The 13,943-nt window shown below is 37.1% G+C and overlaps 1 protein-coding gene across 2 annotated transcripts in view; it reads right to left on the bottom strand.

The window, feature by feature from the left end:
• PPP3CC (protein phosphatase 3 catalytic subunit gamma) overlaps nt 1–13,943 on the bottom strand; it is a 102,591-nt gene that overhangs the window by 43,360 nt on the left and 45,288 nt on the right. For both annotated transcript variants that reach the window (XM_077766608.1, XM_077766609.1), the window contains exon 4: nt 6,364–6,475. In XM_077766608.1, the coding sequence (XP_077622734.1) occupies nt 6,364–6,475 (112 nt within the window). The remainder of the gene's footprint in view (nt 1–6,363; nt 6,476–13,943) is intronic.

Genomic DNA, 13,943 nt, shown 5'->3' with positions numbered 1-13,943 from the left:
TTTACAATAGCCAAATAATGGAAGCAGCCCAAGAATCCATCAAAAGATGAATGGATAAAGATGTAATACACACACACACACATACATACAATGAAATATCATTCAGCCATAAAAATAATGAAATCTTGCCATTTGCGATGACATGGATGGAGCTAGAGAGTATAATGTTACGTAAAATAAGTTAGTCAGAGAAAGACAAATATCGTATGATTTAACTCATATGGAATTTAAGAAACAAAACAAGGGGGGAAAAAAAGAGAGACAGAGAGAGAAACAAAGCAAGAAAAAGACTCTTAACTATAAAGAACAAACTGATGTTTCCAGAGTGGAGGCGGATAGGGGGATAGGTGAAATAGATAAGACTATTAAAACTACACTTATCGGGGCATCTGAGTGGCTCAGTTGGTTGGGCATCTGACTTCTGCTCAGGTTATAATCTCACTGCTCATAGGTTCAAGCCCCACGTTGGACTGTATGTTGACAGCTCAGAGCCCAGAACCTGCTTCAGATTCTGTGTTTCCCTCTCTCAATCCCCTCCCCTGCTCATGCTCTGTGTCTCTGTCTCTCTTTCTCTCCCCAAAACAAATAAACATTAAAAAATTTTTTACAAAAAGAGTACACTTATCATGATGAGTACTGAGTAATGTACAGAACTGCTGAATCACTATATTTTACACCTGAAATTAATATAATGCTACATGTTAACTATACTGGAATTAAAATAAAAAATCTAACAGTGTTTTTTTAAAAACCCAGGAGATGAATCAAATTAAGCAAAAAGAAGTTAATGCTGTATTAACACATGACCAAAATAGTTTACAAAATGTTATTTTCTTTAAAAAATTTTTTAAGTTTATTCATTTTTTTATGAGAGAGCATGGACACGCATACAAGTGGGGGAAGGGAAATGTGTACATTCATTCTTTTCAACATCCTTTTGTTTTTTACGTAAATGGAAGCATATGTACACTGCTTTGCACTTGCTTTTTATACTTAAAATATTTTGGAGGACATCTTTATATGGAGAGCTTTGTAATTACCACAATCTAACCATACCCATCTCTTACTATGAAAAATAATACTGTAACTAATGACAAACAAATTATTTATTTTTTTAAAAAAACTGTCCAAAAGACAAACTGTCATAACAGTACTGTTTTCTCTTTAATGTTTATTTTATTTTTAATGGACACCACACGTGGGGGAGGGACAGAGAGAAAGGTAGAGAGAATTCAAAGCAGGCTCTCACTGTCAGCACAGAGCCTGATGCTGGGCTTGAACTCACTAACCCCAAGGTCATGGCCTGAGCCAAAATCAAGAGTCAGATATTTAACTGACTGAGCCACCCAGGCACCCCTATTTTTTGTAAATGTTCATTTATTTATTTTGAGAGAGAGCGCAAGCAGGAGAGGGGCGGGAGGGAGAGGAGAATCCCAAGCAAACTCCATGCTACCAGTGCAGAGCCCCATGTGGGGCTCGATCCCAGGAACTGAAATTATGAACCGAGGTGAAATCAAAGGTCAGTCACTCAAATGACTGAGCCACCCAGGTGCCCTGAGAGGAATATTTAAAGACCCCTGCAATATAAAGCAATTTAAAAACTGATGTAAGAGGGGTGCCTGGGTGGCTCAATCAGTTAACCCTCTGAATGCAGCTCAGGTCATGCTCTTGTGGTTCATGGGTTCAAGCCCTCAGGTTGGGCTCTGTGCTGAAAGCTCAGAGCCTGGAGCCTGCTTCAGATTCTGTGTCTCCCTCGCTCTCTGCCCCTTCCCTGCTCGCACTCTGTGTGTGTGTGTGTGTGTGTGTGTGTGTGTGTGTGTCTCTCTCTCTCAAAAATAAATAAACATTAAAAAAAATTTTTTTAAAGAATTGATGTAAGAAAAGAACAACTTCACCCTTAGAAAATATTCTAACTCCCTTAGAAATATTCTCAGGACTGCAGCTGCACAATCTGGAACTAAGCATCACTTAGCAGTAATTATAAGGTACTGATTCTAAAAGCCATGGCGACCCTTTACGAGATCAGCTTATCAGTGAAAACAAGCAGCACACATGCTCCTTGCCTATAAGAACAAAATTTGAAATTATATTTGTGTACTTGTTCCAAGATTTATTCACGTTTCAGCTGCAGCATTAGAATGAAACAGGAGTATCTCTGTAGGCAAGAGAAGAAAAGAAACCTAGTTTAAAGCATGTGAAAAGCAAATAAAAACTTAAGAAATTCTGTGAAAAATGAGAACACTTAAAATGTTCCCCAAACCTATTGTTCCATCTTCTAAAAATAGTCTGAACCAATTTATACTAGTCAAAAAAAAAAAAAAAAGAAAAAAGAACTCTGATAAAACAGAGAAAGAATTGGATAAAATGTTGCCTAAAAAAACCTGAACCTTAATTCAGAACAGAGGCATCCAGAGGCAGCTTTCTTATTACGTATCTATTGCTAAACACTAATCATTCCAGGGCCTTTGTCAACTGCTTGATACGCATTATTTAATTTTCCCAGGTAAAGAAAGAGAAGTGTCAGGAGTAATATCCCCATATTTGGCCTAGAAAAATAATGCAAAATAGCTTCAATTTTTCAACTATTTGGTGAAGTGGTTCTCAAATGACAAATGGCAGAAATTTTCCAAGCCTCTGGAACAGGTGTGCTAAGCCAGCTGCATGGAGGACAATTATCTGGGGTCTTTAAAAAGCCTCTAATATGCTTGGGACCCATCCAAGTGATTTTGAAGTTACCAGGTAAAACATTTCTTATAGTAGTAGTACACGGTGGTGATGAAGGACAACTCCATCCAGCAGCAACCACAGGAAAATACAAAATCAAAAATACAAGTCCTGCTGACTCAAATCCCCACAGATAATCACTGCTATCAATTTCCTCTGCTCACTCTCTCTCTATATATATTCCCTGTGTGTGTGTGTGTGTGTGTGCGCGCCCCTCCACATTATATATTTTTAAGTTACAAAGGAGTACATCTAGACCCACCTTGCTCTTTCAACAGCTGCCTAGTATTCCATTCTTAAAAATATATTATCACTTATTTAAGCAGTCCCTTATTGATATTTAAATTATCTCTCTCTCTCAAGAGGGCCTGGGTGGCTTGGTTGGATAAGTGTCCAACTCTTGGTTTAGGCTCAGATCATGATCTCACATGAAGCCTCGCATCAGGCTCTGTGCTGACAGTACAGAGCCTGCTTGGGATTTTCTCTCTCCCTCTCTCTCGGTCCCTTCCCCACTTGAGTGGTGTGCAAACATGTGCATGTGTGCTCTCTCTCTCTCTCTCAAAATAAATATTTAAAAATAAATAAGCTTGGGGCAACTGGGTGGCTCAGTTGATTAAGTTGGTTTTGGCTCCGGTCATGATCTCACGGTTCAAGGTTTGAGCCCCACATTGGGCCCTGCACTGATTGTGTGCAGCCTGCTTGGGATTCTCTCTGTCCCTCTCTCTGCCCCTGCCCCATGCTCTCTCAAAATAAACACATAAACTTTAAAAATAAATAAATAAATAATTAAATAATTAAAAAAATAATATAAATAAATAAATAAATAAATAAATGTGTTGTTTCAAACAGCTAAATTTGTGGTAATTTGTTATATAGTGTTTTAATAACCTATATAATCCAAAAACAAAAATACCTATATAATCTGCAAGATAAATTGCTGGGTCAAAAATTTTTACAGAAATTCCAAAATTGCTGTTCAAATACTTTATAGCAATTTAAACACTCACCAACAGTAGATCTAACTTTTAAGAAAAATTCCTTGTTATTACCTACTGACTTGAACTGTTTATTCTAATAAGTCCCAAGGGCTGGAATGATCTGTATTTTGTCCACTTGTAGCTGACTGTTCTGTCAGAGGAATTTTTTCTAAGTGTTCATTCTCTAAAATTTTTTAAGAAGAATGACCTTTCCTTTCAGGATCTACTAGTGGAAGGGCCATCATTACAACCGTCAGTTTCAGTGTAGGAAGCTACAGTAACAAGAGTTAATGTGAGCATATGAAACACTAAAAAGTTGTATTAATTAAAGGAGTTTGGGGATGAAGGATTGGATAAACTCTTGAGTCTCATAAAACAAATTTAAAAGTTTTTTTTTTTAATTTTTACAAGTCTATTTATTTATTTTTGAGAGAGACAGTGTGTGCAAGGGAGGGGTACAGAGAGAGGGAGACAGAGAGAATCCCAAACAGACTTCACACTGTGACAGCAAGGAGTCTGATGAAGAGCGTGAACTCATGAACCATGAGATCATGACCTGGGCTAAAATCAAGAGTCGGTCACTTAACCGACTGAGCCACCCAGGCTCAGTTTTTTTCAACTTTGAATATTTTGAGGGAAATAAAACTTTAAATATTTAATAATACATTCCTCCAAGATAATCACTGGAATAGGACACAAAGTGAAATTCGATCAAACCATCAGTTACATGACATTAAAACATTTGTATATATTCAGTATTACTTGAGGAAAGAAGTAGATTTTAGAGGCAGACAATACCCTAGAATTTAGTACTGCTTCCTTATTTTATACAGAATATACTCAAATTTTAGAAATCAGAAAAGGTAAAATTTTGTGGCTTTTTATTTCAGTATTTTCCTTTCACTTCATATAAAAATATAAAATTTCATTAAAGTATCAACTGATATATAATCTTTTTGGAGGGCTATTTAGAATATGTATCAAAAGCCTTTAAAATGTTCATGCTCTCTGACTTAGTAATTCTTTTCTGAGAATTTGTGCTAAGATACAAATCCTAGATGATCATTCATTTAACAAATTAATTCAACCAATATTTTTAAACCTCTCCTATGAGTTATTAGATACTATTCTGGAAAAATAACATGTCCCTGCAATCATAGAATTTAAATTACCACAGGAGAGAAAAGTGATAAACAAATAAATATATTTTTTAAGTATAAATTTGATTTTTTAAAGGATGTTAAATAAGAAGTTTTCAAATGATTATTTATTTTTGAGAGAGAGAGAGAGACAGAGTGCGAGCAAAGGAGGGGCAGAGAGACAGAGAGAGAGAGAGAGAGAGAGAGAGATGCAGAATCCAAAGCAGCCTCCAGGCTCTGAGCTGTCAGCACCTAGCTCAGCACCTAGCTTGATGCAGGGCTCAAATTCGTGAACCACAAGATCATGACCTGAGCTGAAGTCAGACACTTAACTGAATGAGTCACTGAGACACCCCTTAAATATAAATTTTATATAAAAAATATTAAAAATTCAGGCATTGATGGATACCATTAGAAAAAAGACAAGGTATGAGAGTAAAATGATGAGATAGTTTAATTTAGAAAAAGCAACCAGGGAAGAAGGTCTCTAAGGAGATGACAAGAATGAAGTAAGGATGTAGGTCTTATAAGCAGACAGCTATCTGGGAAGACAAGAAAGGATAAGCACAAATGTCCTGGGTCAAGTTCTCTCAAACAAGCCCAATTTAGTTACCATCACACTGAATGTTAAGAGTCAACTGTGAGTACCTAGATTCTGGTCAAAGAAATCTGCCAGGATTTTTGTTTGTGTTTTTCTCCCAAATGGCTAGCAACTTTTTGACTTTCAAATAAATTCTTCCTTTAATAATAAGCTTTTTTTTTTTTTTTTACCAGTATAGTATTATTTCTAGTTGGAAACAACAGAAATGCCATACAGTTGTTACTAAATTGGCTACATACATAATAGTGCATTAAAAGATGGAATACTTTTAAAATATTAAAATAACATTTTAAAATCATGTTCAAAGATATTTAATGATACTTATGATATTTATTTTATATATATTTTTTATTACATACAAAGTAAAGGGCAATTTATTAAACAGTACATATAATAGTCCAATTTTTTGAAAATATGCATAGATATATATGTATTTGAACTATTTCATGATAGGTTTTAATATACACAGAAAAGAGGACTATATCTCAAATAGTGAGATAATAGTTAATTATTTTTAAGTGGTGTGACTGCGGACAACTTTTACCTTCGCTGGACTTCTCTATGTTTTCCAAATATCCCAAATGTATTACTTTATATAATAGGGAGAAACCACAAAAGTTATTTTCAAAATAAATGTCTTAAAAGGTAGAATCTTGGTTCTTACCAGAAAATAAGTAACAGGAACCATTTGAGTTCCATTAGTTTCTTTTTTTTGGTTTATGTTTGATTCATTTTGGGACTGACAAAAAGGTAACTAAAAATGTTATGGGGGCACCTAGCTGGCTCAGTCAGTAGGCTCAGTCAGTAGAACATGGGACTCCTGATTACAGAGTTGGGAGTTCAAGCCTGATGAGGTAGAGTTTGCTTAAAAAATAAACCAAAAAAAAAAAAAAAAAGATTCTGGAAAAATGATGATACTTACATTCCTGTTTGAAGGTGAAATATTCTGTAAGATGCCTGCATTCATGATTTCCTCGAAGCAGAAACACTGTTTTGGGATGATTAATCTTTAAACTCCATAAAAACAGCACACACTATAAAAAGAAAAACATAAGGATACATTTTTATTTGTGACCATGACAACCCACGAAGACAATTTCATGAATTCAAATGCCTTGTTGTAATAGCATATCTAATTGCTATTCCCAAACTAAACATGAAACCTTCCAGCTTTTTGAAAGTGACATGCTGTTGCCCTAGACTCTGACAGAACATGGAGAGTAGACTTCATAGATTCCTCTGCTTAATTTCTATTAATTCCTGTGGTTTATCCAAGCATCTAGAGCTCTGTGACAAATTCACCCCCATATATATAGATAGATATAGATATTTAATGAAGAAACACCAGACAAATTTCCACTAAATAAAGAACTAGGCAAGGATATCTACTAACTCTGCTACTATTCAACACTGTACTAGAGATATTAGCTAATTGAGTTAGACAAGAGAAATCCATTAAAAGTTAACAATGGGTAAAGAAAAAAATAACTCTATTTGAAGATGATATGACAGTATGTCTGAAAACTCCAGAAAACTCAATGATTAAACTAACTCAAATAATAAAAGAATTCAGTAATATGGCAGGATATAGGATTAATATACACAAACAATAAGTAGGACACATAGTAGAGAAAACTTCATTTACAATAGCAGCAAAGACTAAACACACAGGAATAAATTTAGTAAGAAATGTGCAAAATTAATACCAAGAAAAATTTAAAAACCTCCTGAAAGACACAAAAGTAGGCAACAACAAATGGAAAACATTCCTTGTTCTTGGACAGGATGATTCAGCATCAGTTCTTCCTAATTTATAAAACCATTGCAATTCCAATACCAACAAGTTATTTTACAGAGTTAGACAAGTTGATACTAAAATTTCTGTGGAAAAATAAACATGCAAGAACAGCCAGGAAAAGAAAATACCCAATGAAAAAGAGAACTATAATGGGAGGAGGGAGGCTAGCCCTACTTGATATTAAAAGATACTGTAAAGCTTCTATACTTGGGTGGCTCAGTTGGTTGATCATCCAACTCTGGCTCAGGTCATGATCTCGCAGTTCAGTTCCTGAGTTTGGGCCCCACATCCGGCTCTCTGATGTCAGTACGGAGCAGACTTCAGATCTTCTGTCCCCCTTTCTCTCTGCCCCTCCCCTACTCCTGCTCTGTCTCTCTCTCAAAAATAAATAAACATTTAAAAATTTTTGTCATTTTATTTATTTGCGAGAGGCAGAGAGAGAGAGAGAGAGACAGAGAGAGAACACATGAGTGGGGGAGAGGAGCAGGAGGAGAGAGGGAGAATCCCAAGCAGGCTCCATGCTCAGCACAAAGCCCAATTCAGGGCCGGATCCAATGACCCCGGATCATGACCGGAGACGAAACCAAGAGTTGGACACTCAATCGACTGAGCCACCCAGGCACCCCCAAAAATAAATAAGCATTTTTTTAATCTTAAAAAAAGAAAGAAACAGTATTACTGGCACATACAGGAATAAATAAACCAGTGGAATAAAACAGTCCAGAAATTAATCCAAGTACATACAATATTGGTATATAATAAAAGTAACATCCTAAATCACCGGAGATAATGATGGACTTCTCAATAAATATTCTGGGACAACTGGTGCCATTTCAAAAAAATTAGATCTATATCTCTCACATAATTCATAATGAATGACAAATGAATGAGGGAGATAAATGTATCAAAATGAAGTCATACAAGTTCTAGAAGAAAAAGTGGTGAGTTCTTTATCCTTTAATGTAGGGGAAAACTTTATCACTAATGACGAAAAACCAGAGGCAAAAAAAGATATATTTGAATATATACAAATAAAAATAATTTGCACAGTAAAAAAATATGGCAAAAAGTGATAAAACTACATATTCATTTCACTTTTGACCATCTCTAGAAGATACACTTCCAGCAATAAGAAAATACATATGCACAAAGTTGCAGTATTGCTTATAATAGCAAAACTTTGGAAACAACTTAAGTGACCATATATAAGATAGAAGGCTGAGCAAAGACAATAAAAGTACCATGAAGCTATAAGAAAGGGGGGGGAGAAAGAGAGAGAGAGAGAGAGAGCGAGAGAGAGAAAGAAAGAAGGAAAAAGAAAGAAAGAAAGAAAGAAAGAAAGAAAGAAAGAAAGAAAGAAAAGAAGGAAGGAAGGAGGGGGGAGGGAGGAAAGAAAGAAAGAAAGAAAGAAAGAGAGAGAGAGAAAGAGAGAAAGAAGAGAAAGAAAGAAAAGAAAAGAAAAGAAAAGAAAAGAAAGAAAGAAGAGAGAGAGTTCTATAACTGATTTGGAACAATTTCCAAAATATACTATTAAGTGAAAAAAAGCGAAGTACAAAAAAGTATGCTCCTGTTTCTGTAATAAACAAGGGATAAAAGAGATCCACACATATTTGCTCATTTGTTCAGAAGAAATACAGGGAGGATAAATCAGAAACTAAAGAGATCAGTTACCTACATTGGGCACAGAAGAAAGGGGTAGAAAGAGGCACTGGGAATACTTTAAGAAGGATGAGGAGGGGGAAAGGGAGAGAGGCAAACCATGAGAGACTCTTGAATGCTGACAAAAACTGAGGACTGATGGATGTGGGGGGAGGGGGGGATGGGCATGGAGGAGGANCTACACTTCTCAAAGCATATCTTTTTGGAAAGCTTTGATTTCTAGAACAACAGTAATGTTTTCAATGTGCCCCCCAAAACAGGTAATCAACCAGCATGTGAAAGAAACCCAAAATACAATACAAACAGTAATAAACCTAATTGTATTATAAATGGAAAACAAAGCAACAAAGAAGGGTATGGGAGAAAAAAGAATGCAAGTAACTTTGGAAAACAGCATTTTGACTGCATACTACAAGGCTAAAGACACAAAGAAATATACACAAATACTATATCTCTAGTTAGTAAATCTGTTTTCACAGCATGAGTTGGCTGTTATATACCTACTTTGTGGGTATACTAGAATTGAACAGACAAGTGAATATATTATAGATCATGAGAGTAGGAAAGGGGGAAGTTTAGGCTGAACCTTGTGATGTTGGACTAAAATCAAAACTCACATTTTTTAAGATATATACAGATAGACACAGAAAAAGATAAAAATGTAGGCATATGTGCAGGTTACTATGCTTATATGTATTTCCTACCTCCTGCTGAAAGGGCCTAGAACCCTTAAAATCACTATCTGTATTGATTTTATGATTACAAATAAATTTTAGCAGGGAGGCATATGTGCAAATAAATATGGAATCTGCAAATAATGAAGATCAATCATATATACTAACAATGAAATACACATATTGATGAAGTTTTAGGGTGATGGTGGGGTGGTCTGGAGCCAACAGCCAAGAAAGAATTCTTGAAGAAGTCTTTGGTACAAAAAGGTAATTTTATTGAAGCACAGGGACAGGACCTGTGGGCAGAAAAGCTGCACTGGGGTTGTGATGGGTAATTGATTATATGATTACATACCCTTAGGTTAGTAGGGGGTCAGGTATAGAGTAAGTCTCTAAGGCATTTTGGAAGCAAGGTTTCCAGGACTTTGAGGCGCTAGCTGTTGCTAGGGAAATGCCATTTATTACTATTTAGTAAAACCTTAGTCATGAGACTCTTTAGATGTGTNGGAGGGCCCTAAGCTTGGAGTATGATTGCCAGCATATATCTTGGGGCACTTGAGATAAAGGAAGTAGATTTATAGGATCCTAGAGGTTGGGATAATGTTTAGATAAGATTCTCTTTTGCCCCTAGGAAAATGTCATCCTTGAGGCAGCTGGGCTCCTAGAGGGAGGTCACTGCCGGTTTCAAGGACTTGTCAATAGGCTGCAGGCAATAGGGAATTTAATTTTTCACTTGCCTTAGTTTCCCACATCACCATGGGTAGCCAGGAGTGTCTGAGGAATATCACACATACCCCACCTAGGTGGGAGTGAGGGCGGGGGTGCTGCTAGCTTGCCACACACTCCCTCATCACATATCTCACACGCGGTCTCAGAACACAAGCAACAATTGAGAGGACTATAGTAAGAATCAGATGATAAGTGTAGTTGGCTCTTTTGACATACCGAAAAGTAACTCCTAGTTCAAGCAGATAAAAGTAATGAACGTTAACAGGGAACAATACAAAAGAGAACACATTAGTTTCAAGTATATACTACAAGATAGTCACAAAGGGGTGCCTGGCTTAGTTGGTAGAGTATGTGACTCTTGATCTTGAGGTCATGAGTTCAAGCCCCATCTGGATACAGAGATATTAAAAAAAAAAAAAAAAAAGACAGTCACAAAAATCTACTAGGTATCTCATCACAAATGGTCTCTCCATAAATTCCAAAGAATGAATATGTCCAGGTTATGTTCTCTAATTCATTATATTAATAAAATCAATAACAAAATGTTAACTTTATTAAAAAAAAATCTCGTATGACTGGAAACAAAAAAACATACTACTTCATTGTCTCAGGGTTAAAAAGAATCTTTAAAATATAAAATACCAAATGATAATAAAAACATAAATCTTAGGGAACCCAGATTTAGAAGCACATAAAGGGCAAATGCACATGGATAAGTACATTCATTTTTTAAAAACAGATATGGAAATATGCTGGTAAATGCTTAACCTGTATCTTAAACATCATATAAGAAACTCTTAACAGTGTTTATAAGAGTGGAATGGCTAACATACAGAGATGCTCAATTTCATCAGTAATTGGAAAAATACTAATTGAAACAATAAAACACTATTTTACACCCATCATTTTGGTAAATGTTAGAAAATGAGATAAAACCAAATTCTGGAGAGAGGGCTCTAAGGAAATATACACTCTTAGGTGCTACAGGTAAGTGTATATTGGTACAGCTATTCTGAAGAAGAATTGTGATTATCAGTTCAAGTATGAAGGTATGTACCCTTTTTTCTGGCAATCCCATCCTTTTTTTTTTTTTTTTTTTTTTTTTTTACTGTTTTATTTCTCAGAGAGGAAAGAGACAGCGTGAGCAGGGGAGGGTCACAGAGAGAGGGAGACACAGAATCTGAAACAGACTCCAGGCACTGAGTTAGCTGTCAGCACAGAGCTTGACGCGGGGCTCGAACCCACGAGTCATGGGATCATGACCTGAGCCGATGTCGGACACTCAACCAACTGAGTCACCCAGGTGCCCCAATTCCATTCGTGTATATAAACCACAGAGAAACTAAAACATGGGACCATCAGTAGATTTATATTCTTTTTTTTTTTAATGTTTTATTTATTTCTAGGAGACAGAGAGAGAGACAGCATGAGCAGGGGAGGGTCAGAGAGAGAGGGAGTCACAGACTGAAACAGGCTCCAGGCTCTGAGCTGGCAGTCAGCACAGAGACCGACGGGGGGCTCGAACCCACGAACCATGAGATCATGACCTAAGCGAAAGTCGGACACTTAACCAACTAAGCCACCCAGGCACCCCAGTAGATTTATATTCTTATGAATATTTATCATAGCAGCATTCACTGACAAAAGAAACTAGAGGCAACCTAGGTGTCCACCACTGAGAACAAAGAACTAAAATGTCATAGATGTATACTGTGGAATACGATACAGCAAGCAGAAAACAATGACTGAGAGACAGCAACCTGGAGAGATCTTAAAAACATCATGATAGATGAAAACCCCATCAACAGAAAAGGCCACAGCAGTGGTTCTCAGCACAGTTACATTCATCTCAAGGGGGTGCATTAGCATCACATGGGAATTTGTTACAGATAGAGACTTTTAGACTCCAGGAATTCTGGGGTGGGGCCTGGCAACCTGTTTTTGAACAGGTGCTCGAAGAAACTGATGTATGCTTGAGTTTGAGGACCACTGAACACCACTATGTTTATGTAAAATTAAAATGCTTTATCCACCAAAACCTTACATATTATAAAATTAGTGTAATGTATTATACTGTCTTCTGAGGCCTATACCAAATATAACAGAAACATATATAATGACTAGAGGGAGAAAAAAATAGAGATCATAGATAAGAAAAAAAACCAGAGGGACTTTGCAATGACTAGTAATAAATGTGTTATGGTCTGAACAGCTTGATTAAGTTAACTGAGATTTCCCACCTCCCCAAAAAAAGGCTTCAAAATTCTAAACCCCGATGCTTCTCGATATGCCTAACCTAAGTCACCAATGTCTCTTGCCCATGCTTAATGGCTTAGATTCCTAACTGGCCTCCCTATACTCACTCTTAGGCTTCCACAGTCAGTTTACCACGAAACAGCCAGAGTGACTGCTTTAAAACATAAATGTGAGGGGCACCTGGGTGGCTCAGTTGGTTAAGCGTCTGACTTTGGCTCACTCAGGTCATGATCTCACAGTTCGTGGGTTCGACCCCCACATCAGGCCCTACAATGACAGTGAGGAGCCTGGCGCCTGCTTCAGATTCTGTGTCTCCCTCTCTCTCTGCCCCTCCCTGCTTAAGCACACTCTTGTGTGCTCGCTCTCTCTCTTTCTCAAAAATAAACATTAAAAAAACATTTTAATAAATAAAAAAATAAAACATAAATGTGAATATGTCACTCCCACCTCAAAACAATCTCTAATAGCTTCCTATCACAGCCAGAATAAAACCCAACTCCTTACTATGGTTTTCAAGGCCTGATATCATCTAACCCTTGCCTATCTCTCTGACACATACCCTACATCTTCCCCCTCCTCGTTATTCCATCTAGCCAAAATGGCCTTGTTACGACTAGGGCCTGCGTTAGGCTTGCTCCAGCCTCAGAGCTGTTATACTTGATGTGTCCTCTGCTGCAATGTACTAACCCCTATCCCACCCCCCACCTGGTAAGCAGGGCTCATTCCTGCACGTCATTCAAGTTTCTCTTCAGAGGTTAGTTAGCTCCTCAGTAAGTCTCCCCTAATCTCCATCTAAATTAGCTATCCTAGTGGGCTCTTTTAGCCCCTAACCCTGATTTGATTTTCATAACACTAAATAAATACACAATGCTCCCCCTTTCACTAGAAAACACAGTAAAAGACTTGGCTTTCTTTTGTTCATATCCATCCCCAAAATTTAACACTGTTTCTCAAGAAAGGTACTACTGAGATGTGAAAAGCATGATCCTTTGTTGTGTAGGAGTTTCTGCATATGGCAGGATGTTTGTTTCCCTGGACCCAGCTCATTAAATGTCAGTAGGACCCCGGCACCTGGGTGATTCAGTCAGTTGAGCATCGGACTCTTGATTTCAGCTCAGGTCAAGATCTCATGGTTCATGAAATCAGCCTCCACATTGGGCTCTGCACTTGGCATGGAGCCTGCTTAAGATTCTCTCTCCCTCTGAGAGGCAAACCATGAGAGACTCTTGAATGCTGAGAACTGAGGACTGATGGGTGTGGGGGGGGAGAGGGGAGATGGGCATGGAGGAGGACACTTGTGGGGATGAGCACTGGGTGTTATAATGGAAACCAACTTGACAATAAACTATTTTTAAAAAAAAAAAAAAAAAGATTCTCCCTCTGCCC

Source organism: Crocuta crocuta, unplaced genomic scaffold, assembly GCF_008692635.1.
Source record: "Crocuta crocuta isolate KB4526 unplaced genomic scaffold, BGI_CrCroc_1.0 scaffold225, whole genome shotgun sequence".
In the NCBI taxonomy this organism is placed as follows: domain Eukaryota; kingdom Metazoa; phylum Chordata; class Mammalia; order Carnivora; family Hyaenidae; genus Crocuta; species Crocuta crocuta.
Note: the sequence above shows the minus strand (reverse complement) of the source record. Positions and strands in the feature narration are given on the sequence as shown.